The 26,636-nt window shown below is 46.7% G+C and overlaps 1 protein-coding gene across 3 annotated transcripts in view; it reads left to right on the top strand.

Moving 5' to 3' along the window:
• Positions 1-24,110, top strand: part of TUFT1 (tuftelin 1) — a 54,130-nt gene extending 30,020 nt beyond the window's left edge. For all 3 annotated transcript variants that reach the window (XM_085638653.1, XM_085638651.1, XM_085638652.1), the window contains exons 5-13: positions 381-467; positions 3,057-3,134; positions 3,708-3,821; positions 4,639-4,767; positions 7,314-7,402; positions 7,843-7,948; positions 8,682-8,765; positions 11,103-11,203; positions 20,677-24,110. In XM_085638653.1, coding sequence (XP_085494779.1) covers positions 381-467; positions 3,057-3,134; positions 3,708-3,821; positions 4,639-4,767; positions 7,314-7,402; positions 7,843-7,948; positions 8,682-8,765; positions 11,103-11,203; positions 20,677-20,743 — 855 coding nt within the window. In that variant the 3' untranslated portion in view covers positions 20,744-24,110. The remainder of the gene's footprint in view (positions 1-380; positions 468-3,056; positions 3,135-3,707; positions 3,822-4,638; positions 4,768-7,313; positions 7,403-7,842; positions 7,949-8,681; positions 8,766-11,102; positions 11,204-20,676) is intronic.
• The last annotated feature ends 2,526 nt before the right edge of the window (positions 24,111-26,636 follow it).

Genomic DNA, 26,636 nt, shown 5'->3' with positions numbered 1-26,636 from the left:
TTTAAGATCATTACAAATAGCCTACTTCCCAGCAGCAGAAGCTCACTTGATGGGAATTCTCGAAGCAGTGTGTTTGGAGGATGTCAGCGACTCCTCACTAAGGGTGGCATTCCTGAGCTGCCTGCCCACCCCACCCCCACATGCACACATTCCTGCTGTCTAGACCAGGTGGTGAGTCATGCCTTGTGCTAACCGCTCACCAGGGCAGCAAACCCCTCCACATCCGTGCAATGCCTGCCTGCAAGGTGCGCTTACTGCCGCAGCGTTCCCGCCACTGTTTGCAGATTGTCTGTTCCACCCTGGTTCACTCTCTCTCCTTCCTGTAACTCATGTTTGCTTCTGCAATGTGCTGACCTCAGGAATCTCTTTCTGCCCCACAGGCTCGGACATCCTTGAGCAGACTGCGACAGGACATATCCCAGTCTGTGAGGCGCCAGGCTGAGAATCCGGGTACTTCACGCAACAAGGTAAGTGGGCAGAGAAGGCCCTCGGTCCATGCAGGCGCGGCTCCTCTGCTATGGCGTAGGAGCGGCGCCCCACTGCTGAAATGCAGCAGGCAGAAGAAAAATAAAATGACAATAAAACTATTTTATGGTCTTATTATTATTCACTTCCAGTCGGGAGTCTAGTGTAGGGCGGGGCCATGCCGCAGCGTCCGCAGCAGGGGAGGAGGCGTGGTTAGCCCAAAGTGCGCATGTCCGGCTGTCTTCGGACTGATGAGGCAAAATCTGCATGCTGTATTCACTCTATTCACTGTTGTCCTTCAGCTTGATGTGATCAATATTTTTATAGCGCCTTATACCATTAGTGTGGAAACGGAGCTCTTTCTTGATCTAGGTGCAATTTTTGTATTTGTCTGCCAAGCGGTGTGTGTGCAGTAGTTGTCAAATGAGTCCGCCTTTTCTGGCTATATTCGGAGTCCACTGAAGCTTTTTGAGTCAGTGAATATATATTGAACTAGCTCTGGCCAGCTTTTTTTTTTTTCTTCCCTCCTTTCTTCGGTGACTGACGTGGGGATTCTCTCATATTGTGGTAATATGAAGGCCTAGGCGCAAGGCTCCAAGGGCTATTTGAGCATAGGCCCTTATAAGCAATTTATGGAAGTTGCCACGGACCTGGCCAGCTCATTGCATTATATGGCATCGCCTGGGCGTAGCTACCTTTGGTGCAGTGGCACCGGGGCCCTGAGTGTGCCCAATGAACCCTTGTAATTGCTGTATTTTACAGCTAATCAGCACTCCAAGGGGGCATTTTCCTTGCTTGCACCAGGGCTCATGGCATCCATGCTACGCTACTGTGGCGTCTGTCTTCTGTACACCTGGTGTTAGAATGGATGCTGCAGAGCGTTGTAGACGGATGGACTACATTTGCAAGCTTTCTCTCATTTTTCAGAGTATCCTAAGCAAAGCATTCCCATGTTGCAAGGTTTTACTTATTGACAAACAGCCCACTTTTCAATGTACCAACTAAGCTTACCCACCCCCAGTTTCAAAATATTGTGTTTTTTGAGTCATTTATTAGTAAACTACCCATAAATGTGAGGGTAGTGTGTAAGATTTGCAATATTTACTATAAAACCTAGATGTCCTTGTAACATTTCTATTTGTGACGTAAGTGATTTTTTTGTATAGCACTCGCACAGTCAAGAAGCTTTTTCAAGGCACTGACAAAAACATAACATGATCAAAATCCTCTGAGATCTGAGTATGTAAAACAGCACTTATGTCCCATGGCACTCATTTTATAACGTATCATAAATATTTGCATTTGACATGATGAATCATCGATGATCATAATCCGTTGAGTTCCAAATACAATGGATATTCGCCGTTCAGGCTTCTTAAAGCAAACGTAAAATTCTTTTGTGGTTTTTTTTTTTTTTTTTTTGTGTGTGCTTTTGAGGCATTGAGTACGGATGCCTACGTTATTTTTTTAATGTATGTTTAGAATTGCATCATTAACTGCTTTGCAATGACAGCTAAACACGGGGGGAGGGGGGGACAATATATAATCGTATATTTTCATGCTTATTTGATCACATTGCCGTTTGCACCTCCCCTAATACTGCAACGGTGAATATGATCTGGTTGCATCAGACCATCCAAAGAGTATGTGACGTTATTGTCTGTTAATGAAGTCCCCACCTGTTTTTCTAGGATATGTTTCCTGATTTCTAGGGTCAGGGGGGTTCAGCGTGGGTCGCTAGTGCTGGTTAATTGGTGCTATACAAAATTAATAGACAAGTGAATTATCAGACCATGGGCTTAGCTGCACCAAAAATTTGGTGAACCTGGTTCCCATATTTGGAGTTTGTCTCTCTTGATCTGCCTTTGCCACCTTCTCTGCTTCTGGATTGTGCTGTTACTCGGCTAAGCCACACCCAACCACGTTCTGGTACAAAGTCCACTCCTAGGTTATATGTAAAAGGTGTGCGCTTGAGCTAATACGACACGTTTTCTATATTCAAATGTAAATGGAAAATGTTGGACAGGATCTCAGCAGAGCTGACATAAAGAGTGCGCAGTTGCTTGGTTGTGGGCAATAGTCTGAAATCTGCTGGCTCATGGCCAGTCACATTAACTAAATTATAGCATGACCTCTATTAATTGTTGCTTAGTTTCAGGGAGGGTCAAAGTCAGCTGAACAACAATCCGGTGACTCATTTGTTTGTTACATTCGGAGATTAGATGCGTTGTGTAATCTTTATAATATGAAAAGTACTTGGACGGGGCCCAGTTCACCATTCGATAGCTATGTACACCACGCTGTTTAGAGATTTAAAAAATGTACCAAGGTAACAGCTGGCCATTTCGTACTTCTCCAGTACGGGTGTCCCCTAAACCATCAGTCTAAAGGGTGAAAGCTCTCCATTTTAGGGATTAATGGTGAGAATTACTATGCACATTGGACCTTGACCAGTTTACCCTAGAACAGTTACTCTTTTCAGACCTCAAAATTGGTGGTGGTCACTCAACCCATGTCACTGCCTTAAAAAAAAAAAAAAGCATGTTTTTGTCACTGTGTACGTTTAAATGTTTCATATTTACGTTTAACAGGTATTTCTGGAAAAGCCAAATGGTGTGCGGCAGCATGGAAGTCAGTGGAACGGTGTGCAACAGCATGGAAGTCAGCAGGTCGGTCGCAAACATGGGTGGGGATCCCCAGTTTGATGTTTGTGTTTCTGAACCTAATGGTGCTCTGTACCATCGTACAGCAAATGTTGGCTAGTCCTAATCTGGAAAAGAAACCTGGGACTTTACGGTTCAAATTAAACTTGAAACCTGGATTATTACATTTGGGCAAAAAACAATGGTATAAATTGTGTGAAATAATGGTGTGTGTATATACAAACCTTGGTGGACTGGGCTTTAGGGATGTGGGATAATTTTGTTAAATAGCTTTTGTTTCAGCAGGGTTTGCACACAGTCATTTTAGTGGTGGGTTGTGCAGAAAGGCCATAGATTTACATAATTGATTTCTAAAAACAAGGCGCTCTAGAACTGGGGTGTATGCCATGGATAGCCCAGTGTATTGAACAGGGACGTGTTTTATTTTGTGTAGTGGAGTGAAAGCCCACGCAAAACGAAATTTATCTGCTTCATTTGAGTCTATCCTACAGTACTGGTGTGAAACATTTAAAACAACATCCGTTCAGCAACTCCGAATTTTGTCACCTGCCTCTGACCAGTGTGTTACCAACCTTTTAGGATGAGGACTTCCCTAAAGAGGATGTCGAAAACATCCGCGAGACTGCCAGGAAACTGTTCACAAAACTCCAGGAAGCTGAAAAGAGGCATCAGTCTGACAAGGCAGCTTTTGAGGTTAAGGGACTTTTGTTTTTTTTTATTTTTCCAGTGCTAATTTACAAAATATACTCCGTTGTAATTGAGAATGTTCTCCATCTTTTTAAGTGACTTGTTTTAAGCTAAATACTTACATACTCAACACCCTTGCTTTATCGATTTTGAGCATGCATGTGTAAAGCTTTAGCTTCTGTGTAGATTATGTGGTGAAGCCCTTTGGGCTGAGGTGGTATACACATTTTCTTGGTGAATATTATTCTATACTACAATACCTAGTATCTTGGGATTATAAACGTCCGTTCATTGCCATTTGACATTAAAATGTTTTAATATTCACATATGTAGCGATGTACTGTTTACTTATGTTCTGCTTGATATACTGAACATACGTGATTTGACTGGGCCTTCTTTGATGTCCTACGGACTGCAGAGTTTAACCCCCTTCTGATACTCCTGTAGGCCTCCAGACTTTAAAAATGGAGTCACAGGCTAAAACTTTGCAATGCTGTAGTGCATGATCTTGCCTCCGAATGTGTGGCTGCAGACCTCAAAAGTTTCCCAGGTCTTGTTTACTCCATTATAAAACTGGGATTACAAATCGGAGAATTCTAAAAAAAACAACCTGCACTGGAGTAGGTCATCTTGATGGATCTGGGAAACCTGGGATCCTTGTGGCTGAATGATTTGTGTGTAAACGGTGGCATCTGTGATGTTAATGGGGATCATGTTTTGAAGCTTTGCATGGTGCTCACATGTTGGGAAGGCCTGGTATGTGTAAGGTGGTTTGGTGCCCTTCTGGAAGGCTGTCACATAATGGTCTTTCTAACAATTACAGGTGACTCTTGGCCACTATCAGAAGGAGGTGGAGCAAACAAATGTTGCCCTGAAGAAGGCCGAAGATGGAATGGCTCAGAAGGAAGGGGAAGTGGAGGAACTCCATAGGCTCATGTCCGGGATGGAGAAGGTAGGATGAGCTCCTATTCATTCACGTGTTCTCGTTCGGGGGAGGTGAACTTTGCATTGTAACCGTGGCAGCAGGTCAGTATTGGTATGATGGTTTGGAGGTCATTGGCAAGTTAGCATCCAGAACCCTGCCTGCCCTTCAATACTAATCCAAGCAGTGCAGCATTTATTTTGCACAATAAAGTGCGCACATGAAATTTGTTGCAAAGCTGTGTGGGAGGGGAAGAGAGTTGTCTAATCTGCTGGTCCTTGCCGGCGATATGTAGCTGCTACTAATTTTTTAGTTCACTTCCTCGCAGAAGCCACGCCAGCCTACAGTTGGTTATTAGGGCTTTAGCCTGTCTTTAGGGGTTATTGAGGAGGACAGCAGTTGGGGATGTCGTTATTCGTCTGACATTACTGTAGGAAAATCATGCTATTTCCTGACCTACCATTGGTTGAGCCCTCTTCCGCGTTGTAAATTGAATGACTTGTAAAAGCAGTATTACGAGGCCAATACCTCTCACCTAAAACGAATATAAACACCCATGTATTGTTTGTATATGAGCAGAGGAGGAGGCGGCGTCAGAGGGAGTGGAAAACCTATTCATTTACATCAGACGTGCAACAAAAGGGATAACCACAGGTTTCAATTAACTGCAGTCTTTAAGCCGCGACAACTAACAAAACCGGTTTCCCTGGTGGGAAAGGTTCCCTTCTTCATGGCACAAGCACCATGGGAGGAACTGCAAAGACTGCGGAGGATGGTGATTCGGCAGCGTGTAGTATGGCTGTGGATGAAGCGGCCTCTGGCAACTTGGAAGAGTCCTATAACTTGGTACTGAAGCGTCCTACATAAAGGACCACGGGCCACACATGCATATTAGTTTAAACAAGATTAAATGAGTTGTAGGAATCCACCTTCTTTCTATGTCTTATTCAGGCTAATGTTGACCAGGCAGTTTCCCAAGTCCTTAGGCAGACCAGGAAGCTGAGGCCAGCTGTGTGGAACAGCCCTATGTCTGCTTTGACATACTGTTTTCATGCATGTAGCACTTTTGTTGACAGTCACTGTTTGCATGCGTTCATGAGAAGTTTGCAGAAAGGGACACATTCAGCAATAATCCGACCCTGCAGTACCAGAGACTACTTTGCTTGCACTTCTTGCAGCATAGGTGGGGTGAATTGCCCTGTATATAGATGTACTGTATACATTTATTGCAGACAGGCTCTGGTAGTGAGTCACCACATTCAGACATGCATTGTTTCACTGGGTCCTGAGCATTTCAATGAATCATGTATTTTTAAAATGGGAAAACTATTATCGTTCACTACTTGAAAAGTAAATTGTTTCTTCTAATTTTGTCCACAGTTCAGACTTTAAATTCTCCCTGTCCTTCTGTTTTGTAAGACTTTGTATGTAATGTTTTCAAAATAATACTCTAAACAAGGGTTGGCAAAGCCAATCGGTCTCTTGTTTTTGATCTATTGACTTGGCCAATTCTTTTTGTAAATGTTGTGTTGCAACAGCAAAAAAATGGAAGAAAGACGCTATGCTGTGTCTGCTGCAGGCCGCTGCATCATTGTATAGACATGCACGTCACCAGGCATAGATGCACCTAGTGAATGGAGCATGCACCTTTTTTGTTTATTTACTTATTAAAGACGGTGGGCGTCATTTGGATCGGTAAATCAAAAAACAATAATCATTTATTTGCTTAAGAGCACTTTATGCGGTGCAGAAAGGCGTGCCAGTAAATAGAAGCTGTCGGGCTGCAAAATAAAGTACAGAGGATCGATTGTGGTGCAATGGAGGGGTGGGTATGGGAGAAGCAACTGGGAGTAGGAGGTGTGTGGAAACAGAGGCTCATGATGTTGGGCCTCGGGGGAGCCCATATGATGGTGATGATAATTAAGAGGAAATGTCAGGGTGGGCGTGTGGAAAGGAAAGGATGAGCTTGGGGAGAGAGGATGAGGAAGTAACAAGTACCACACAGGAGCAGATGTTTGAGTGATGGGAAACGGAACACTTTCATAGAGGGCTGAAGGATAAGAAAATAGTAGTTCCCTGAACATGAGTAGTGGAAGATTACAAGCCTTGCGCCATACTCTGAACGTCTCTTGCCAAAATATTACCAAACATTATGATCTGCACAGATACAGCGGACTGTGGAGCACTTCCCTCGTTTTTAGAGATTCATCTGTTTTGGGTAACAAAGGCTGCTATGGAATGCCAGTTCTTGCTGAGACGCATAGCTTTGTCCACCATCTTATCAAGTAAAGATGGTGACTTGTGGACAAATGTGTTCCTGTGCCTAAAACCTTGTTCTCACATCGACAGAAGCTGTTGAACTCCTTGACCATTCAGGCCTTTGAACTTCTAAAAGAGGTGTAGCTTCGTCTTGATAGTTCTATGTTAATGTTTGGAACCACTGGTAATGTTCTTGTTTGAGCTGTGGTTCCAATGTGTATTCATTTGTCTGAGAAGTAAATGTCACTTATGGACCACAACTTGTATAGTTTGTTCTCCCCCAAAACAGTGTGTTCACACGTCTTTTACTTCCGCAGGAGCACCAAAATTTGCTGAAGAAGATGAAAGATGGAGAAATGGAGCTGGAAAAACTGAGAGCCCTGAAGGAAGCACCACAGCAGGATCGGTAAGGACTGACCTCGATTCTGTTGTCCTGGAAAAGCTAGTGGCAAATTCCTCCTCATTCAGCAGCTTTGTAGGAGGAGCTGTTGTGATTGAGGGCTGCCTGATGAGTGAATTGGGTGTGGCTGGAAGCATTAAAGCAGTTCAGGGATGGGTGTAGTCTGCACATGTGGCATTTTTGGCAGCTTTGAAAATATTGCTCGCATTTGTGCATTAATGTGAACCTTATAGCATTTGTGCCTATGGTTACCTGTGAAGAGGAAAACATGTGGGGAGAAGATGGTGTCCTACATTGGCTTACAACTTTCAGTCCCTAACTTTACTTACAGTAAGCATGAATTACTAAAGAGTACAGGCTGTAAGGGAATATTTTATTTGTCTACAGTGAATTGTAGAATTGACAATGCATGTTCCCCAGTTTATGGTCCCTTCTATTTCTCGAAGGTCTGTCCAGCTTGAGAAAGAAGTTCAGACGTTGCGTGAAAAGATCCACCATCTTGATGACATGCTGAAAAGCCAGCAGCGAAAGGTCCGCCAGATGATTGAGCAGGTGTGTGTCAAAGATTTCCTATTTGGTACAACCTACTGTTTTTGTTGAAGCTCTGCTTCCAATAGAGTTCACTGCAGGTATTAGAAGCCACTATTATGGAAAGGTAGACTCGCTGCCTGTTCTTTCAATATGTCCTTTATGGATTCTGACCTTGAGTGCAAGTAGTGTCCATGTGCTTTGCTTGCAGTGCCATTGCTGTAAAATGCATGAAGTGCGACTACACACTTGGGTGCATTTACTGTCTGCTGCTTCTTGTGGTTAGTTATCTTTATGATGATGTCAGTCTATGGAATAGACCAGTGCAGTCCAAGTCCAACTGCTCTGCTGGCTGGTTGTGGTGTCCCTTGTTAATCAGAATGCTGCCTTTTATCTGTATAGCAAATATGCGGCAGGAGGGCAGTTACAAGCATATAAAAGCACCGATTGGCACACCTAGATTGTAGCTTATTGCATTTCAGATGAACTATGCTACATATTTGGGGTAAGGCTGTGTCGCAGGGCTACGGTGGGGGCGTCCGAGTGGGACTGAAGATCGATGAGAACTTTAGAATGCAAAGGCATGGAGACGGTCTCAGGCTGGCAACTTAAAATCCATTATACATGAGAGACCGAATGAAGGCCTCTGTCCATGCAGCAGACTGAGGGTGATGGTCAGTGTGACTGTTGGGGCTTTTCTATAGACATTGACTGCACCGCATAGCAGCTTGAACCTCTCTTCTTTTACTGTTAACAGCTTCAGAATTCGAGGTATGTGATTGATGAAAAGGACGCAATCATCCAGGATTTGCAGGAAAAGGTGGCTCTCCTCAGCGCTGAGGTAGGTGTGGGCTCTTTGTAAAGCATCTCCCTGTAGTCTGAAGTGCTTTTTATAGAGCGAAAGGTACATCCGTGACATTTGTTCCTGAAATCTCAATCACATTTAATCTAATGCTACAGAATATTCCGTAGAACAGAGGTTGTCCAAAAACCTGTGAGTGTGCGCACGCTTACTGTTATAGCCGCAGCCGGCATTGTAGAGGCTTCAGATTGTGTACATTTACCGTCATTAAAGCTATACTTGTGGCATTCATTCATTTGAAAAAAAAATTCCGTTGCTTTACCCCCTCTCACTCTCGGCATCTGACCGATCTATGTGCATCCAGATCTACCAACCCCTTAACCCAGCAAGTACTTCACAAAGATATCAGACCTCATCACCCCCTACTCTAATACACCCAATACACGTTCCTTGGATACTCGAACCAAGCAAATGATAGGCTTCCTTGACACACTCCTCAACACCCTGAACATCAAGCGGCACATCGCTGAAAGCACCCAGTCCAAATGCAACAAAATTGCCCTCCTAACGTCTGCTCCCTCAATCCAGTGCAAGTTCCCTATTCCTGGAGTTCACAAACCACTCCCCATCCTCTTGTCATTCTTTTTCATGCCATGTCATTGTACATAGTGATCATTCTTCTAAAGTTCTGTCGTAGTTACCACATTCAAAAGCAATGTGTTACTATCTTGGAATGGGAAAAAAAATTGCATGCTGTACGCAGTACCATGCAAGTTGATGGCTCAGAAGACCTTGCACTGCACGGCCATCTTTGAAAGCTACAGTATACTGTGTAATTGTTGTACTGGTCTAAGGTGGCCAGCATGATGCTTGTAAACACGGAGGCTATCTCAGAACAATAAAACAATGATACAGTATGGACAGTACCATTCCAAGAGTGCCACGCAGGTTTTAAATTAGTTGCTGCACAAGAGGCAGCGTACTACAAATGAAGATAGATCAACTTTCCTCCGAGGTAACCTACAAGCCAACAATCATAAAATTAGCAATATGTACAGAATTAGAGTTTGCAAAACAACTTACAACTCCTGCTATGAGAGCTTGAGAAGGGATTCTCACAGTGCAGATTTTCTACACCCCAGGGCGATCGCCTAGGTACCCAAAAGCAGCCAGCCCCTTACCTATCAATGAGAATCAATACCATGCTTTACCCCTCATCAGGCTTCAACAAAGTGTAATAACAATCCACCCGTAAATAAAAATCTGATTTAACTTACGCTTTTCACGATAAATAAGTCAGGCCTACTTTGTCATAAGTTTTTGTAATACATTTAGAAACCACTTTGTCTTCAGTCTTGTTGTTTTATATGAACGTAGCACAGGCACACCTTCTCTTTCCTTTATTCACCTGTTTAAAGTTTAGCCCTGCTTCTAGTCAGCACTTTTAATTCTATCATAAGAATAGACCTGGGGAATTCCCTTTACTTATATTTCTGGGGTAACCAGATCCTGGACAGTAGAAAAGCACCATTGAATTCTGTGGGAAGCGGAAAAATGCAGGCAGGCGTTAATCAGGGCCCCCAATGAAGTTTAAATGCGTTTGGTTTTGGCATTGCAGTTTTTGTAATGATGTAGATCTGTTTCAGAACTCTTCCCATGAGGTTGAACAGGAATGAAGAATCCCACTCATTAAAAAAAATGTATTTGTGCACCAGTGCTGAGAAGACAACACTTTTACTATACTTTTCGTTTATAAAAAAATAATTCTGATTCTACTAGAAAAATTTGCTCTCATTCGTAAATGAAAATCACAGAACTGTTGATACATTGCAGCACATTTAGGGGGAAAAACTGTTTTACTGGGCTTCAAAGCTTGCAGGAAATACATAATATTGCCTTAAAAGCCCAAGCTTTCTTAGTTAGAAATTCAGTTTTGAACAAGGGCAAAAATATTACCTAAAGACGCCTACAACTTTTTCCCTGACCATGTCCTAAATTTTGAGACTAAACTGTTTAACAGATAAACCAGGACTAAGAACATTTGATTGCTCTTTCATTCAAATGTTTCGCCATTTTGTTGAAAAATAGCTTGTTGCTAATAGTTTCGTAATCGGCATTTTGACAAAAATCGGTGGTGGAGACCGGGAACTGGTTGACTTTTTGCATTTGCAGTTACACACTCTGGAAGCTGAGTGGCGGAGCTATGCTGTAAGCAGCTTTAAATTAAACAAGGGACGGCATGTAATTTAGAAATGTAATTTAGAAACATAATGTTATAACACTGTCAACCCTTTCTGTGTAGGTTATTTTCGCACCTCCCAACCCCACCCCTTTCTGGGTCTTGTTGCAAATAATGACACTTGTGTTGGTTTACAGAATCTAGAGATGCATGACCGCATAGATCACCTCCTGGGGAAACCAGCAGGCCACAGTTCGTATGCCTCTAAAAGCTACTCGAAGCCAGATCTTCAGAATGGGTAAGTTGAGATTGTTGGTGACACCAAGTATGGCTGTTGTATTGATTGATCAAGGTATGGGACGGGTGAGCATAAAATTCTGGACATCTGCCTAATTAGTATTCTTTGCTGTCCTACATATTTCCATAATAGTGGTTCTGTTGCCTGTAGGATGTTGGAAGTGTAATTTCTGATGGATACTTCTAACTGCAGATTCCTCACCTTAGAATTCTCCCTAGGTGCCAGGCTGGATCTGGATCTTTTCTCCAGCAGTGCTCCTGCACAAGGTGGCATTGTGCAGCTCTGTACTGTTCTCTCCTAAAGAGCAGGTTTCAAACCATGCTGTGACTGTACAAAGCAGATGCCAGTCACGGGCCCATGTGAGGTGGGTCTATGATATTTGGCCTTGGTACACCACTTAGTCGTGCATAAAATCTGCTCTCATGTACTGGAAGGGGATATGGGACCAAGATGCGAAACTGTAGGTTGCTCAACATAAGAAGCTGCAGTTGTGGACTCCAGCTCTCTCCCGAGGCATTTCCTGCAAGAGGTCTTCTTCGCTTTTTAAGTCATCCAGTAAGACCATTTCGAAGTCCAAATGTAAACAAAAAAGCGAATCCGGACTCTACTCCAGGTGGCCACTGTCTATCCAAAGGGAAGGTGCCACAATGTCAGCCAGTCTCCCTCTAGGTCCCCATTCTCTGAGCCGATTCTCCTACTGATTTCGGTGCTCCCAGAGATTTCTGGGCCTTCCACGATGCCGCATCATATTGATGCCTTCAAGGAGGCCCTTTTGCATAATTTTGGCATATGTCCTCCTCCTTCTGGTGTGCCTTATGTGCCTCAAGGAACTTCATTGGGCCTCCAATCTGCTAAACACTTGCAGATCCATCCACCGTGCCATCTGGCTCCTTGGGTCCTGCTCTGGGCCCCATACCAACTCCAGTACAGACATCCACTAGGGCTCCAAGACCTTTGCTGGACCCTTCCTTTGCTATGCCGGTACTGGCGCCACTAGTGTCCGAAGAGGATCCGGTGCCGAGTCCGTTTGACAGCAAACTGACTGTAGCCTAATCTCAACCGATGTGGCTCTACAGCATTACAGAAGTGCAAAAAGTTGCCATACAGCCTGACTCTGAACCAGTGTTTTTACCAGGGCAGATGTGCCAGAAGAGGCTCCATTTTTTTTGGGGGGGGGGGGGAGGGGGGCTTTCCCGGGCCACCACTGCCAACAGGCAATGATCGGCACTGAAAATCAGATTCGTGCCCCCTACCTTCCGGCTCTGTTCAAACACTTGTTGAAACCCTCTACCTTTGCACCAACTTGACCGTCTTCGGCTCTCTGCACTGGAAACCTCTTAAAAAATGGTACAGAAAGACTCTGGCTCCTCTGTAGAGCCAATCTTCCTTAAGACGAAGGAGAAACCTATTCACCCTCCTGGGTGTATCCTGGCTAAAGCAGTGGTCCCAGCACCAGTTCCACTGCCACACCAGTGACAACCCTCCCTACAAGGAATTGAACCTAGTGATGTGGCACCGGAGGTTATAGAGTTTGGTTACCTAAACCTCCCACCAGAATGTATGACCATCCTTAAAGAAGCCCGTAGACCTAATACCAGGGCGTGCTATGCAGCAGAATGGAAAAGTTTTGTCTTTTACTGTCATAATAATAGTATCCATCCATTTGATGCTACTATACAAAACATTGTTTGTTACTTATTGCATTTGCAAAACTGTGGTTTGGCTTTTGCAACCATAGGACTAAACTTAAAAGCAGTTGCAGCTTACCTTCAAAATAGGCAGCATTTGTCCTTTATCAAGGTACCGATCATCAGAGCCTTTATAGAGGGTCTCCAGAGTAGTTCCTCCTCAGATTCCACCAGCACCAACGAGGAATTTTAAATATTGTTTTAATAAGACTTATGGACCCCCCTCCCCCCCCCCATTTGAACTATTGCATAAATGTACTCTACAGTTTCTGTCATGGAATGTAGCTTTCCTTATAGCCAACACTTCACTTGGGCATGTTGGTGAAAACCATGCCTTAACCTTAGAAGATCCGTTCTTCCAGTCACGCAGTTGCACAAACCCTAAGTTCCTTCCTAAGGTGGTTTCTCACTTACACCATAATCCATTTTCCCCTCACACAGACACAGTAGCAGAAAGAGTGCTCCATACACTAGATGTAAAAAGAGCTTTTTTTTTTTGTGTTCTATTGACCAAACAAAAGACTTTCGGAAAACAAAACAACTTTTTGTTGACTTTTCATCCCACACAAGGGAAAACTCATAACCAAGTCAGGCATTGGTCGCCGGATAGTAAAATGCATTCAGACGTGTGTTTGTGTGTTGGGATTTTTTGGAGGTGTACAAGCCTCTCGTGGATATGCCTGTAGAAAATGTGCCACTTTTCAGTGAAAAAGCAGATTCTATCTTGGACCGCTTTAGAGCTAGTAGAGTCACGGTGCTCTACCTCCGACTGCATTCCCACAGACCTTACCTGCAGTTCGGGTACACCAGGAGCGCCTTCAGTTTGTTGGTCTCCCTAGTGCCCCTCGGGTGTTCACAAAAATTATGGCGGTGATCACTGCCCACCTTCAGAGTTCATTGTCAAAAGTTTTGCTTGTTTGCTTTTTTTTTTTACAACACTCACTAGGAGATTAATTACATCTGGAATGGAACACTGGACATCTGTACGCTTCCCCGCCTTTTGTTCCTCCTTCCCTGAGTTTTGAAGAAGATGAGGAACAACAAGGTCCAAATCACCCTAGTGGCTCCAGATTGGGTGAAGAGAGTGCAGTACCTGAAACTTTTGGGCATGGGCATTTGCCCTCCGAGCAGGCTACCACGTTGTGAATACCTTCTTTTGCAGCTGCAGGGCAGAGTCCTTTACCTGAATCTGGGCAATCTACCTCTGCAGTTGACTGCGGGCGATTGCTGGAGAAAAAGTTCCTGATCCAATCTGGCGCTTGGTGAGTATTTGAAGGTGAGGACTTGCAGTTAGATCATCCACTGTAAAGAACATTACCAAAGGTAAGTAACTTGTTCATTTGTGGGATTTTCTGAAAGGTGATGGAGTTTGGGGGAGGAATGGGGTTGGGTTAGCTTGGTTTTGGTTCCAAATGGTGACAGTGTGTTAACCGAATACTGCTGGTGAGTTATGGGAGGTTTTCGGCTTGCAGAGAACTGTTTTAGACATTCAGCAAAAATACTTAAATGATAGGAGGGAAGTTTTATATATGCATTTGTAGGTAAAGGGCATTTTAAAGGTTATTTTGATGTATACAGGAAAAGCACTGCAATTTTGGCACATCGGCTATTGGGTCTCTTCTTTGTAGATTGGCAAACAAAAATCTTGTGCATTGTTTTTCACCTTTTGAGTCTTTCCAGCTGGTACTTGGAAGGGGCAGAGCATTGAAAATAAGAGTTTTTACTAGAAGGGTTGCTTTTGCTCATTGGATGTCTGAGAAAAAGCAGCAGAGAGAAACACAGTTGGGAAGAAGGCTTACTTGAACACCACAAATGTGTTGAATGGAGTGCCCGGCTAAGTTGAAGACTTCCTCACCCACACATACCTAGCGCCTTCAATGCAAATTAACCTTGCTCCCCAAAGGACATCACTTGGTGGTGTCGCCCTGCAAAAACATGATCTAGGACAAAATAAATTGGACAACGCCTAGGGAGAGAGCAAAGATAGTAAACCCCTCACTCCTGTCATTCATTACCCAATGATTCTGCCTCTAGGGAGAAGGTTGGTTGTTTGCACGCCAGTTAAGGGTTACTAAAGAGTATTTTGGCATTCTTGGCCCAAAATAATGTTCAAATATGTTCATTGTCATACATTGAATCATATTTTATAGTATTTGTCATAGAGCAGGTGATTACTATGGCTCTTTTACTTTTTTTTTTTTTTTTTTTTTTTTTTTTTTTTGAAACCGTTTATTGCAATCTCAAATATATACAGGCATGGGCCTACAACCTTCCGGCCGGCCGCTAAAGTGACAGAAGCAAATGACATATATACAATAAGGCACTTGACTTTGCAGAGACGATAAAACAGGAGGTATCAACAACGTGGGCCACATGACTCTGAGCCCACAATACGGTTTCATTTTATACAACACAACAACATAAAACCACACCCGCAAGGCAACCCGCGATCGAAAATGACAACACGTGCTCCTCCCGTGGGGGACCCCAACCATCCAAAGAAATCCAGAGAGGGGAAGGGAGACAGATCCGGGACTGGGAGAACAATGTGTCCGGGGCTGAGGGAGGGGGTCAGCTAGGGGGATGGAGCTGGTGAAGCGGGAGGCAACAACGGCGGCTCGCAAATACCCCCGCGGTAGGCGTTCCTGGGGCCCCATATCTTCACCCATGCCCCAGGCTTACCCCGCGCCACATACACCACCTTTTCTCGGAACATGCACCAATCCATGTGTTCTTTCCAGGCCGACACCGCCGGGGGTCTCTGGGATCCCCACAGTTGAGCAATGTCACGTTTAGCTATCATATATCCCAGAGTCACCCATCGCGTCTGCGGAACCGAGTAATCGGTCGGTTCCCACACATTCAGCAAGCATCTCCTCGCTTCAGGCAACAGCGCGACATGCGTAACCGCTCGCAGGACCTCATGCACACCACGCCAGAATCGCTCCACCCTCGGACATTCCCACAGAATGTGCAAAAAAGTCGCCAAAGCACCACACCCACGCTTACACAATCCATCCTCGGCATAGCCCATACGCAGAAGCCTTGGCCCCGTCATATACACCCGGTGGAGTATCTTAAGCTGGACGAAGCGAAGGCGAGCCGGGATGGCCACCTCCTTCGGAGAGGCCACCGCGGAGGTCCAGTCCTCGTCGTCCAACTCCAGCCCATCGGCAACCCAAGCCTCGCGGAGACCAGTCAGTAAGCCCGAGCGGTCATTTATCAATTTCTTGTAAATGAGGGAGATCGTGCTGTCCGGAACGTGGCCATCTAGCACTCTATCCTCCAGGGGGGAGGACTCCGGGATGGAGGCCACGTCTGGGAAGACGGAACCTAGTGCGTGACGGACCTGCAGGTAGCGAAAGTATTCACTGCCCTGCAGCTGAAACTCCGCCTGCAGCGTCTCGAATGTTTTGAATCCTCCCCTCGTCCAGAGATCTCCCACTGTACTGATGCCTATCATGTCCCACCGCTCGAAGCCCTTCGAGGTCCACAAAGAGCCCAGCCTCTCCGACGCATACAACGGTGACGCTCGGGTCAAACGGTCCTTCCATCCCATAGCTGCATTGGCCGCTTGCCATACTCGCACCATGACACGCGTGGGTCCCGTCAAGCGGGAATCGGGCACGCTAGTGTAGAGCGCTCGATTGTAGTCGCCACCGGGCAGGAGCATTTTGTCCATTTCAAATGCCGGGTTTAGGGCGGGCCCATAGAAACCGTGATTAATTGCAGCTAACTGGGAGGCCCAGTAATACCGCTTAATATCCGGGAGGGCAATCCCTCCGTCGTACCACGGGAGCGTCAATTTTGCCAGAGCTATACGCGGCCTCCCGTCCCAAAACAGACGGCGCTGTAAGCTTTCCACCTCACGGAAATAGCGCGCCGGGACCAAGTCCATAGTGTTCTGGAGAGCGTACAGAAAGCGCGGCAATGACATCATCTTGAACAACGCCGCCCGACCGAGCGGCGAAAGCGGCAAGCGCCGCCAGCGCACGACGTCCTCCTTCAAGCGCTGGAGGGGGGGAAGCAAATTTCGCTCGTAGCGGGCCACCGGGTCCAGCGTAATATAGACCCCCAGGTATCGAAATCCCTGCGAGGCAATCTGGATCGGACAGCCCCGAGGGAGGACAGGAGCCTCCCCGGAAAGCGCATAGATACAGGATTTAGCCCAGTTGATGACAAGGCCTGAATTACGGCCAAAGGAGCGCAAAACATCGACCAGGACAATCAGTGACTTGCGCGGGGAGGCTAAGTACAAAAGGATATCGTCGGCGTAGAGGGACACGCGGTCCTCATACTCGGGGGTCCAACGGAGACCACGGATAGAAGGGTGCCACCGCAGCCACTCCGCCAGGGGTTCCAAGGCCAGTGCAAAAAGGAGCGGCGACAGGGGACAACCCTGTCGCGTGCCCCGTCCCAGCACGAATGGGGCCGAGACTCGACCATTCACCACCACCTGTGCCAATGGGTCAGAGTACAACAATTTAACCCAACTGATGAATCCCGGGCCAAATCCAAATTTCGCCAGCATCGCCCAGATGTAGGGCCATTCGAGCGTGTCGAACGCCATGGTGGCGTCCAAGGACGCCAAGATGGCCGGCTCCCGCACGAACGGAACACGCGCGAGCACCCCGTGCAAGCGCCGCAGATTAAGGGCCGTATTGCGATGGGGAATAAAGCCGGACTGGTCTTGGTGGACCAAATCGCCCACCACGCCGACCAGCCGGTTGGCGAGCACCTTGGCGAGGATTTTAGGCTCCGCGTTCAAGAGCGAGATAGGCCGGTAGGATGTGACCCGGTCTCGCGGTCTCCCCTCCTTGTGGATAACCACGATGGTAGCCAGACGCTGGTCCGGCGGGAGGGAGCCCCGCGAGTGGGCCGCAAGGAACATTGCGCGGAGGTGGGGCGCCAGTACATCCGGTCGCAGTTTATACAACTCGATAGGAATGCCGTTCGGGCCCATGGCCTTGCCAGAAGCGACCGAGCGGATGGCGAGGGCAATTTCGTCCGAGGTGGGGGCGGCATCCATCAACTCCCTGTCCTCCATTGAGAGGGAGGGCAGCGCGATGTCACGCAGCAGGGCATGGGAATCCTCCTCCGGGCAGGGAGAAACCGGGGAATATACCTCACGGAAATAATCTGCAAAGCAAGAGACAATGCCTTCCGGCTCAGTAACACGTACACCATCCATTCTCTCAATCAGCGGGACCACACGACTAGCTCTCTCCTTCTTATCCAACCACGCAATCAACTTGCCAGCCTTATCACCCACATCATACAATCGCCCCTGTTGCTCTCTGCTGAGGCCCCTGGCCGCCTCCGTGACGAGGGACCTATAGGCCGCCTGCTTAAGGTGTAGAACGTGCAGCGCGGCGTCAGTCACCCCACTCCCCAGATCACCCTCCAGTTCAGTAATTTCGGCCTCTACCCGGGTCACCTCCTCCTGGGCGCGCCTCCGGGCATGGGAAATAAAGGAGAGGGCCTCCCCTCTAAGCACTGTCTTGAAAGCCTCCCACAGGGAGATGGCCGACGGGACAGACCCCACATTCTCCTCAAAATACCGTTGCAAGGATTCAATCAAGTCCGCACGAATCGTGGGGTCGCGCAGGTACCAGGCATTGATTGGAGCTACCCTACCCTCCCCCCTCGGGAAGACATCAAAGTGCAACAGGAGTGGGGAATGATCTGAAATACCCCGCGCCAGATGGCGCACCTCCCCCACTCTCCCGGCATAGGCTGCAGGGACAAGGACATGATCAAGCCGCGAAAGGCTACCATGGGCCCCCGAATGGAAGGTGTATTGCAGCTGAGTGGGATGCTTTAGACGCCAACAGTCCACCAATCCCAGTGTGTCCAAAAGGCCAGACAGCCACGCTTGTGCCCGGGGGAGGTCCCTAGGGGGATAGCGATCCATAGTCCCAGAGGCCACAGCATTGAAGTCCCCCCCAACCACCAGAAGCCCCCCCGGAAGGTCAAGCAGGAGGCGTCCCAGGTCCGCAAAGGTGGTGGACTGTAACCCCGGTGGGACGTACACTGAGACAAAGACGACTACTTTGCCCTCCATTCTCCCCACCAAGACAGTGTAGCGTCCCCTCTCATCATGGCGCACCTCGTCTATTTCTAGCGGGAGCGAGGTCTTGACCATAATGCCCACCCCTCGTGAGCCTGATGTAAAGCCCGAGGGGGCCACCAAACGATAGCCACGCCGATTCATGGCACAAAAGGAGTTACCAATGAGGTGTGTCTCCTGCAAAAAGACCACATCAGGCGAAATCCGTTTCAGATATTGCAGGACCACACCCCGCTTAATCCTATCACCCAGTCCGTTAACGTTCCAGGACAACAAAGTCAGGTCCCTACCCCCCATCACATACAGAAGCCATCATTTGTCCCCCCGAGAGCATCTCAAAAACACCAATACAATGAAGGGTTTGCCTTGCGGTAGAAACGAACCACACCCCACCCCAACCCACCCATCCCAACAGAACTCCCCCCACCCTGCACCCCTGCATGAGCCCAAACAGCCCCCCCAAAGTGCAGTGTGCCTGTCGCCCCATAGAAAGAAAACTAACTAGTCCCCCAGAGGAGGAGGGAGATCCCCCAAGAGACCCCACACGACCTCCACAGGAGGGGAACTTACCCCAACAGTCAATGGTGACAATAACACAGTCCAGAGCAGGGCCTACCATTAGACCCTCAGTCCTGATCCGGCGGGCCCTCCCCACCAACCGCTCCCCCCCCACCCCCCCGGCCCCGATCTCCGGGCAAAGTGTCCAGCCAGTCCCCGGCCGCTTCGGGACGATCAAAAAAGTGCGTGCGGCCATCATCGAGCCAATCTCCTCAAAAAGGGGGGTAGACAATCCCGTTCAAGGGCTCCGGGGGGGGGCGACCACCGCTCCGCAGGACGGACCGCAGCCGGCGGGCCGGCAGGGCACCCCAACGAGGCCACACCACCTCACACCGCCTCGCGACCCTACCTCGCCTGGCAGCAAGGAGGGCGCGAAAGCGCGGGGTGCGCGAGTCGCCCAGCCTTGCCCGCCGCTGTTATTCACTTTGTCGCCGGATCGCCCCACAACTCCAGTACGGGGGGCCGGTGTGGAGAAGGCCGCAAACCTTAATCGGTGCTCCCGCCGGTGTCCGAAGTCCGAATTGAAAACGGAAAACGGGCGTCACCTCAGTTCGGGTTCACAAACACAGTCCCCTCATCTAGGACAGGATTCGGTCAGGATTTATGCAGGAGGTCGCGGAGGTCCTCGGGAGCCTCGCACCTACGCGGCCATCTTGGGTGCGCGCTAGGCTCCTCCTCTCGGCTCTTTTACTTTTAATACGAGATTTGCTGGCACCCACTGTGAAAAATAATTTAATTAGCACGTTAGTTACCATTGAGATGTGACACTTTGTCAACTACTGAATTGGTTAAAGCTAGGTGACACATTGCAGCTCACAGGACTTTCATTCATGAAACCATTTTCCTACAAAAATGAGGAAAGTGACTGCCATGCCTCCCTTAAATCTTTTTGTCTGTGATGGTATCATTCTAGTATTCTTGATCTTAGAAATATTCTTTGTGTACTGAGTTATTCCCAGTGTCGAAGAATATTGTAACTACTTTATCAGGAGATATCGGTGTTCAAGATCTACTGTTGTCATAGTTAATAGCTCTTCCGCTGGGGACTACCTAAATTGGGAAGTACACTGCTGTAACAAATAGTATTTAATGTGTCAGGATTATGGATCGAAAACTAAATTACATTTTCTTTTTCATTGTTTTTTTTGCCTTTGCAGTAGACGGCAGTACACGCCACCTGGACCTCTCAAGCCACTCCCTCTTATTCGAGTTTTGGAAACATGAGTTCCGAAAGACTGAAGCAAGAGTACACGAGCTGTGACTGAAACTGTCCTCTTATTCGCCCTCCTCCCAACCCCCTTAAAACTAATTCTAGTTCTAGTCTCCCTGCTGTCCTGACCTGTGCTGGGCCTGTTAAGAACTATCCTGCAACACCCGAAGATGAATTTCCTGGTGTTGCCAACTGTGGATGAGGACGCATTTTTTCAGAAGAAGAGGACTTTCCAGAAGTGGTCACTTTGTTATTGTGTAGCCCATTGAGATGGCAAAAGTTGGACGTATGTACACGCGTATGGGAGACTGCTGGCCAGCTTTCTTCTGAAGAGCACTCTCCGAGTACCTATCATAGCTCTCCGCCGGATTGTGGGGAATCGGTCAACTAGTGACGGACCGGTCCCATGATACGGCTACGGTAGCTGCATGCCTTGTTAGTCACCTTGCAATAGAAGAAGCATACACAAGAGGACGCAATCCCAGAGTCTGTGCTCACCTATGCATCATTACGCTTGTAAAAGAAGTCAGGCTACCCAGTTGATCAGCGTTGATGTTATCCTTGGCTGTTGCTGTGACAGATCGCATTCAGCGTAAGCACTTGTTTCGAAATGTGGGATCTTCAGATTTCCTTCTTAGGACCATGTCAGCTAGACAGTGATATTCCGTGCTCCAGGATTGGTGCGCCAAAGCACTTCTCGCTTGTGCGAAGGGTCCAGCACTGATCATCCTGACAACATTCTGTATCCTTGTCCTTTCCAAAGTCTCAAGATGTTTGGATGGTTGGTCATTGGTCTTGCAAAATTGTGGTCTACAAAACACATTTGTTTTAGTAAGAAAATATAGGAACGTCGCGGTACCCAGAGTAAGCACTGTAAAATAGTGCATGGATGGTGGTGAGCTTGAGCACCCGTGTTTTGGAGCATTTTGTAATTATGATTTATTAATATTCATCCAAAGTCATGGGACATGAACATTGCCAGGCCTGTCTGTTACTCCCATTTCATGACATGCTGTAGAACCAAGTGACCTGTCTTGCTGTCTGAGAAGGAAAGAAGTGAGGGATGGAATTCTTCGTGCGCAGGAGGGGTTTGATAGTGGCACAGATTGCTAAAAGGTGATGGACTGGAATGTGACCCAGAGTAATACCAGTGGCTGAGATTAATTTGAGTGTTTCAGGTACTAATGTAAGTGCTGTTTAGTCTCCAACAGTACCTTGGATGTCACCTGTGGTGTAGCTAGAGCTTTGGCGTCCCCTGTGTTTGCCGCTCCCCAAGGTAAGAGCGTGGGGAGCACTCTGCCCCCAGAACCCGTGCTGCCTGCGTCTGACCGCCCTCACCTCCCCCTTGCTACGCCACTGGGTGTCCCTAATTGTTTAACAGGGTTTTGACTTATTCCTCTTCCAGTTCTTTTGCATTTACTGTTTTTCCACGCACAATCTATGGATGTACCTCCGTAACCATTGCCAAGAAGAGGCGAAAGCCCGAAGGGAGCCTTCCCTGGTGTCTATCACCAGGCAGGTGCTGGACTCTGCTGGGCTGGTACCAAGCAGGCGCAAGGGTCGAATTTGATGCGAATGACATGAATCGTTCTGCAAGACTTCAGGCTAAGAGGCCTACACTTGGAAATCAGTCACACCTCCAATCTACTTTATTGATCTTAAACGTTCAGATCTCTTCCTGCTTTACAACTTTGTTGGGTAGGGCGAGGTTGCTCTGCACCAGTGGCCAGTCTCCTTCTGTATCCTTTTTACTCAGATCTGGGCTGAGAGGAATATCTGGCAGATTTAAGAGAGTGAATTCTACGACTAACGGCAATCTTAGCCCCGACTACTTTCTCTGCTGCTAAATGATCTTCAGGGCACTATAGCACACTGGGGCAATGGCAAATTTATTGCTGGCTTCACACAAACCTTCGCATGCCATGAAATATCCTCCATTTTGGTTTTCTCCCACAAAACACGCATTGTGGTGGTCTGTGCTGATAAATTGTGATTCAACACAAATCTGCACTGCTATCAACCGTCCATAAAGATTTAATGCCCATCTGGTTTGCCTCGTAAATATGTGAAATGAGTTTAATGTTCTCAGCCACACGCCTGGTGGTTGTGTTGCATCCACATCCCTGCACATAAAAACTCTGCCACGTCTGGGGAAAGAGGTGAAGGAATACTGGGTCTGGCAGTTCACTTCCTGCTTTCTTTCCCTTATAATTAGGCACCCTCTGCTCTCTGTATTTAAGGCAACAAATGTAATGCACGCATGCAGGGTCGGTTGCCATTGATGCCAGGAGAGTGAAAGTCACTCATTGAGGGACAAGTGAAAAAGTTTGGCTTAATGTCATTGAGTGACATTTAGGATATGCAGCACCCCCCTTCTCTGGCTCCTATTTAATGAGCACACAAAGTTCATACGAGCTCCATAAGACATTACCATAAAATAATCTTTGTAAGCAAAAGTCTACCTAAGAATATCATGAAAAATGTAAAAAAAATAAACTTCATGTCCCGCTAATGTCATAGATGTTAGCTTTCAGAAAATATGTCCCATGGTGTGCTTCAATGACTGGAGGCTGTAAACCAGGGCAGGTATTGCATTCCTTATTTGAGTTAAAACATATTTGTAATTGAAAGTGTATTTTTATCTACGTTCTCTTTGCTTGCACATAGGACTGTAGCGTGTTAAGAGGGGTATGTCCAACGAATACATGCGTTATCTTCTGTCGCAGTCCCCTGTGTGCTTTACTGTTACCAGAGTTGCCAGAAGAGGAGTACGCCAAGTTGTTTGCCAACAAAAAAAACTGACTTAAATGTGATTTTTCTTTTTTTATTATTACTTTTCTGTGTCTAGTTTATACCTTAGGCAGCAGAGCTTTACTTACCTACTGAGGGCTTATTACAAAGGCTGCCTTCCTACCTCTGCTTACAGATGCTTACATAGCCTCCTATTGATACTCGATTTTTATACACAGCAATATTCTGCTCAGTGGACGCAGTCTTCCTGTCCGCTTCCGCACTACAATGCCCTCCAGCGCTATAGAGCGTGCCTTACCATAGCTGTAGGATCTTGACTGATATGCAAATATTTAAACTTGAAGGGCTTCAGGTCATGTGTCTGTTTTCTCTTGGGCATATGATCAGCATCTTTTTGTTCCAGTGCCTAACCTGATTTCCTCAGTGTAACCTGTCTCCTTATTGGAAGGAAGATGTATACACAGGATCTGCGCAGTATAATTCGAGTTTGTAGCGAGTTAAGTTGTAACTATTTATTTTTGTAATTTATTGGTGTATTGGATTCAGTTGACACTGGTTCAACTACCAATTGTATCTTTGTAGTTTTTTTTTTTTTATAGATTTATTTTCAATAAAGTATATGTGATACAAGGCAGTGTGTTGCAGTCTGTTCATTTTGGATATTCCGTTCTCTATAGATGCCTACAATGGATCGAGTGCTTGATTTTACGGGTGCCTCCTTTCGAGACCTTTCCGCACGCAACTGCTCACTTTTTGCTTCTCCACTGCTGGTGCTCCTTCTCTGGCCAACGACGACGCCCTTTGGATTGGCATGCAGTGTTACACAGTTGTTACCGCTGTTCCTTCGCTTCATGGAATCTTCCGTTTAACTCTACTTTGTGCAAAGTGGTGTTCTGGTGAGGACAGCTTGGGGCTTCTCTTCAATGAATTAAGGAGCTAGGACAACTCAAAGTTTTTTAATTTGACTCTAGAAAACATAGTCCCAAACATTGTTTTTCACAAATTTGTCTGCTTGTGGGTCACAGAAGTAAAACTACTGAGTTAGTAGTGTATTTAGAACCTTAATCTAAAACATATCTAATGTTTTATGGGAATAAATATAGAATGAGCAAAGTGGCGTAAACCCCAACCAACCACGTACTTACAACAATAAATGAAATAGTTATACAAGTAAAGCACGCATGCTCAGTTTGGGGGAGTGAGTGCGAGTAGGCAGTCCAAGATCTCTCCTGAACCTTTCTCTGATCTGTGGATGCCTAGCTCACCTCCAAATGGACCAAAACACAGGGCTGTGCATAAGCCACTACTCCATGCCCAGAATGTGCATTTCGTGTTGAAGAGACAAGGGTAACCTTACTCGCAATCAGCCAGGGTATTTAAATTGTAACAAGGAAAACATTAAGTATTTCAAACCACCACCAAGCACCCATTTCAGAGATGATCCAGAGCAACTGCGAAAGCTCTTTAATGCACTGGAACACTCGCACACACGCACTCGCATGCAGTCTGACACTCTCATTCTTTCTCTCGCACACAGGCTCGCACTCTCACACTTTCTCGCATTTTCTCACAATGTCTCGCATGCACTCAAATAATTTTTTCTTCAGACTCAACTCACCTTACGCAATGCTTGTGTGCCAAAAATAGATGCTGCATAAAACCAGAGCACTATAGAAAACAATGTGCCCCATACTGAATGAGATGGGAGGGTGGGAAGTGTGCTAGCCGGATGATTGAGGATCCCACTGGGGCTATGGCAGGAGACTGAGGCTGAAACGCCCCTAGGGTGAGGGTTTATTCCTCCGGCTTCCACAGTCACTTACATAACAGGTAAGAGTTGTCCACTTCTGGCTGACGCAACCTGAAAGCTGCATGAGCGAAACTCCACATAGAGTGATTGAAGGGCACCTGTGGGCAATTTGTGCTCCTTTAAAAGCTTCTTCACCTCCTATGTCTGTGCCCCATTGTAAGTAACCATTTCTTCTGCAGGTATTAACATTAAAAATAACATTCTTCCATTTTTACATCCTTTGCAACTCTACCGCCTGCCATTATGGTAGTCCCAATATATATCTCTTCCAATATCTGCCCAGGACAGTTAAATTGAAATTGCACTGCAGGTCTTCCAGGGTACACCCCAGAATTAAATGATGGCCCTCTTGTCACTTTGTCACAGATGCTTCACGCCACAGCGTTTCAATACGGTTTACACTTCAGAATTCATCCCAGGCCTCAAGTACCTCTTCTCAGCCTCTGCTTTGTGACCTTCCTCCCTGAGCACTTCTGATGAGCCAGTACTATGAATCTGCACTGTAATGTCCTCTCCGGGACCAACATCCAGCACTAGTAGCATCCTCATCGTGACTTGAGGGAAAACTCATGGAGTGGTTGAGGTTAAAGCCGAACTGCTAGTCACCCTGTAGTACAACCGGCCCCTCTGCCGCTCACTGCATTACGCCATCCCAACAAACTAGGGGCAGTGTTAAAACTAGTTCTTAATTTGTGCTAGTGGTTGCAGGGAGTTGGTACCGGCACTCATTTTTGGAGACTGGTCCTTAATTTCACCATCAGACTTTGATGCAAAGAAGAAGAATTGGCAGAAAATGAAGAAAAGAGGGACAAAGGGAGAAAGCAGAAGTGAAAGGGGCAGGAAGTTTAGGTAATGGAAGAAGGAGGGATGGTGTGGAATTAAGAGTAGGTAGCCCTACTCAGCAACCCTGGCCTTCGGCAGTGCTGCAGCAGCTCCCCAGAAGAAGCATTAACAAAGGCAATAGGTCTCGCCTATGCAAAAGCTATTGGCTTTGCCAATGTGTTTTAGCCATGTTGTACAGCAGCATGGCTGAAAGTTGGTGGTGTAGAGGAGTGTGGTGTTATGTCGTAGAGTGGACTAGAGTGTGGTGGTGTGGAGTAGCAGAGTGTTGTGTATAGGAGTGGCATAGCGTGGGGTTTCGTTCAGTGGCACACACTGGAGTGGCATAAAGTGGACTGAAGTAGAGTGCAGTGGCACTGAGTACAGCGGCATAGAATGCAGTGTTGTAGAATAGAGTGGTGCAGAGTGACAGAGGGTGGAGTGGGGTAGAGTGGAGTAGGTTGGAGTGGCTTAGAAGTGAGTGATGCTGAGGGCAGTGGCGTAGAGTGGAGTAGCATAAAGTGCAG

Source organism: Triturus cristatus, chromosome 12, assembly GCF_964204655.1.
Source record: "Triturus cristatus chromosome 12, aTriCri1.1, whole genome shotgun sequence".
In the NCBI taxonomy this organism is placed as follows: Eukaryota; Metazoa; Chordata; class Amphibia; order Caudata; family Salamandridae; genus Triturus; species Triturus cristatus.
This window is presented reverse-complemented; position numbering and strand designations above follow the sequence as displayed.